The 3,195-nt window shown below is 61.4% G+C and overlaps 1 protein-coding gene across 1 annotated transcript; it reads left to right on the top strand.

Moving 5' to 3' along the window:
- Positions 1-736: 736 nt before the first annotated feature.
- SOX3 (SRY-box transcription factor 3) lies at positions 737-2,806 on the top strand. Its single transcript, XM_053579922.1, has one exon. It carries the CDS (start codon positions 955-957, stop codon positions 2,065-2,067), a length of 1,113 nt encoding a protein of 370 aa, XP_053435897.1. The 5' UTR covers positions 737-954; the 3' UTR covers positions 2,068-2,806.
- The last annotated feature ends 389 nt before the right edge of the window (positions 2,807-3,195 follow it).

The following is a 3,195-nucleotide window of genomic DNA, read 5'->3' as shown; positions in this document are numbered from 1 at the left end:
CGGGGCAACAGACTTCTTGCCCTCCTACGAACCCCCAAGAGCCTCACGTCCCCATGCACTCCGCGGTCCTGAAGCCGTCTCCCACGTCTGGGTCTCTGGCCCCAGTTCCGTCCTGGACACACATAGCAACCACCGGCCGATTCTAGGAGTGGTTTCTTGGAGTTGCAGCCTGGGACACCCGAGATGCACCTTGAGTCCCAGAGCCCGTCTGAGTAGCTAGCTGGCTGTGCCTAGTGTCCTGAGAGCTAGCCACAAAAAACCAGAGGACTTCCACGCATGCAGGGAGAAGCTTTGAAGACTGACCCCGGGACAAGGTGCCAGTCAGCCCTAACAGGGTTGCAAAGTTGTTTTCTGAATCCCGCAGGCGCCCCTCGGACGCCCCCCCCCCATCCTCTCCGCGTGCCCCTCTTCCCAGTTCCTTCACCTCCTTGGGTTTCGTTCTTTCAAACTTTTTGAGACCTAATTGGTGGTCTCAGAGCGGGTCTCTGGAACTCCCGCCTCTTGAATAACTCTCATCACGTCACTCGGCCCAAGAGGGGCGTGAGGGTGAACCAAAGTGCTCCCCGAACTTTTTTTCCAGCCGGACCAAACGGGGGCTCGGTGATGATTGGCCAGGGCGCATCACTGCAAGACTGTCAATCACCCGGCCTCCGGGTGGCGAGGGGCGGACCGAGCCCCAACCCCAGGGGATCTGAGCAGGTATATAAGGGGCCCCGCAAGCACCAGGCCGGATTGTGAATGCGACCCGCTGGAGACAACGCATCAGGTGCCAGTAGCCTGTGGGTTCCTGCTAACTTAGCCCCGAGCACTTAGGCAAGCCTGCCCGACCCGCTGGCCTAAAGGCCCCCAAGCTTCCCTCCGACGGAGTCCCCGGGTCTTTTCACCGTGGCTGCTCCAGCTCCGGGAGCGCCTTCTCCTCCCGCCACGCTGGCGCACCTTCTTCCCGCCCCGGCAATGTACAGCCTGCTGGAGAGTGAGCTCAAGAACCCCGTGGGGACTCCCACCCCAGCAGCTGCCACCGGAGGCCCCTCCGCTCCAGGCGGCGCAGGCAAGAGTAGCGCGAACGCAGCCGGCGGCGGGAACGCAGGCGGCGGCAGCAGTGGTGGTGCGAGTGGCGGTGGCGGGGGCAGCGACCAGGACCGAGTAAAACGTCCCATGAACGCCTTTATGGTGTGGTCCCGCGGGCAGCGGCGCAAGATGGCCCTGGAGAACCCCAAGATGCACAACTCTGAGATCAGCAAGCGCTTGGGCGCCGACTGGAAACTGCTGACCGACGCCGAGAAGCGACCATTCATCGACGAGGCCAAGCGACTGCGCGCGGTTCACATGAAGGAGTACCCGGACTACAAGTACCGGCCGCGCCGCAAGACCAAGACGCTGCTCAAGAAGGACAAGTACTCCCTGCCCGGCGGCCTGCTGCCCCCCGGCGCAGCCGCTGCAGCCGCCGCCGCCGCCGCCGCTGCCGCCGCCAGCAGCCCGGTGGGCGTGGGCCAGCGCCTGGACACGTACACACACGTGAACGGCTGGGCCAACGGCGCGTACTCGCTGGTGCAGGAGCAGCTGGGCTACGCGCAGCCCCCGAGCATGAGCAGCCCGCCGCCGCCACCCGCGCTGCCGCAGATGCACCGCTATGACATGGCCGGTTTGCAGTACAGCCCCATGATGCCTCCCGGCGCCCAGAGCTACATGAATGCCGCGGCTGCAGCCGCAGCCGCCTCGGGCTACGGGGGCATGGGTCCCTCAGCCGCTGCCGCTGCGGCGGCCGCCTACGGGCAGCAGCCCGCCACAGCCGCTGCTGCCGCTGCCGCAGCAGCCGCCATGAGCCTGGGCCCCATGGGCTCCGTAGTGAAGTCGGAGCCCAGTTCGCCGCCGCCTGCCATCGCTTCGCACTCGCAGCGCGCGTGCCTTGGCGACCTGCGCGACATGATCAGCATGTACCTGCCACCCGGTGGGGATGCGGCCGATGCCGCCTCCCCGCTGCCCGGCGGCCGTCTGCACGGTGTGCACCAGCACTACCAGGGCGCCGGGACTGCCGTCAACGGAACGGTGCCGCTCACCCATATCTGAGCGCCGGTCTGCGTTCGCCTACCCTCGCCACCACCCGCCCCACACCCCCCAAGTTGGGACGCCTTGTTGTTTAGCTTTGCTTGCCTGGGACTGTTGCCTTGTACTGGTGATGGGAAGGACAGAAAGTTTTGCCGTAGCTGTCGGGTTTTGTACAAAAGCAAAAAGAAGTCAGGAGCAGCGGAAACGGGACTTCTAGAGAGCTCGCCTGCCCCTCACCGCTGCCCCTCCCTTCTTCTTTGTAGGCTGGGAATCGCTGTGATGTTTGCAGAGAAAAAGCAGCCCCCTCCTCCTCCCGAGTTCCTGGGTTCTTCTGTTGCATTTGAAAATGTTGTCTTGTTAGTTTGCAATTAGCAGAGGAGTGAGTGAATGGGAGAAACATACTCTCGGGTGAGGCTGGCCCGAGAACTGCAACGCCCCTGCCCCCAGTCGGGTTGCATCTGTTTTCCTCGTGTTTTTTTTTTTTTTTTTTTTTTTTTTTTGTGGGGGCTGACCGCGGCTAGAGGCTCGGCAGCTAAAGCCAATGTTAATTTATAGCCAAGTGTGCGTGTGTCTCCCGCTTCGCCGTCCCTGGCCGCGGGACAGTTTGCCCAGTCCGCATTTAGGCTGTTGAGTTGGTGATTTCTGCCGTGATCTGTTTGATGTTTCTTCGCTCTAATGTGTTTCGATTTCGTTTGGGTAGTGGGGAAGGGGCTATTTTGTTTCAGGTTTTTCAAGGTTTTACTCTTAATTCCTAAATGAGAGATCAATAAATTTTATAACCAACATAATGGAGTCCTTATAATTTTGCGGGCCTGAAATTTTAGGTGCGGGTTGGGAAGGGGACCAACAAACGGTTTTATAACCGAGGTCCCGTCCTGGGGGCGGGGTAGGGCCTGGGGGGAGGCAAGCAAGATCTGAAGTGGTTTCTTTTTAACTACTGGTGATCCAAAATACACCAGGTCCCGAAAGTCTTAGCTGAAACTCGGATGAGACAGCGGTTTGTCTTCCTGGGAGCGCCTTGGCTGAGCCGGCACGCGGTGGCTGGGGCGCAAGCCCGCGGTCGCGCACTTGTTGCTCGCGGTGAGCGTCCGCTGAAGGACTGTCCGCTGCGGCAGCCACGCAGGGCGGAGATGGCAGCGGGCACTGAAA

The sequence above is a fragment of the Nycticebus coucang genome, chromosome X (genome assembly GCF_027406575.1).
Source record: "Nycticebus coucang isolate mNycCou1 chromosome X, mNycCou1.pri, whole genome shotgun sequence".
In the NCBI taxonomy this organism is placed as follows: domain Eukaryota; kingdom Metazoa; phylum Chordata; class Mammalia; order Primates; family Lorisidae; genus Nycticebus; species Nycticebus coucang.
This window is presented reverse-complemented; position numbering and strand designations above follow the sequence as displayed.

Bases quoted from the DNA above. Each gene is read 5' to 3' on its own strand.
- SOX3 (XM_053579922.1), top strand. From the start codon at position 955: ATGTACAGCCTGCTGGAGAGTGAGCTCAAGAACCCCGTGGGGACTCCC.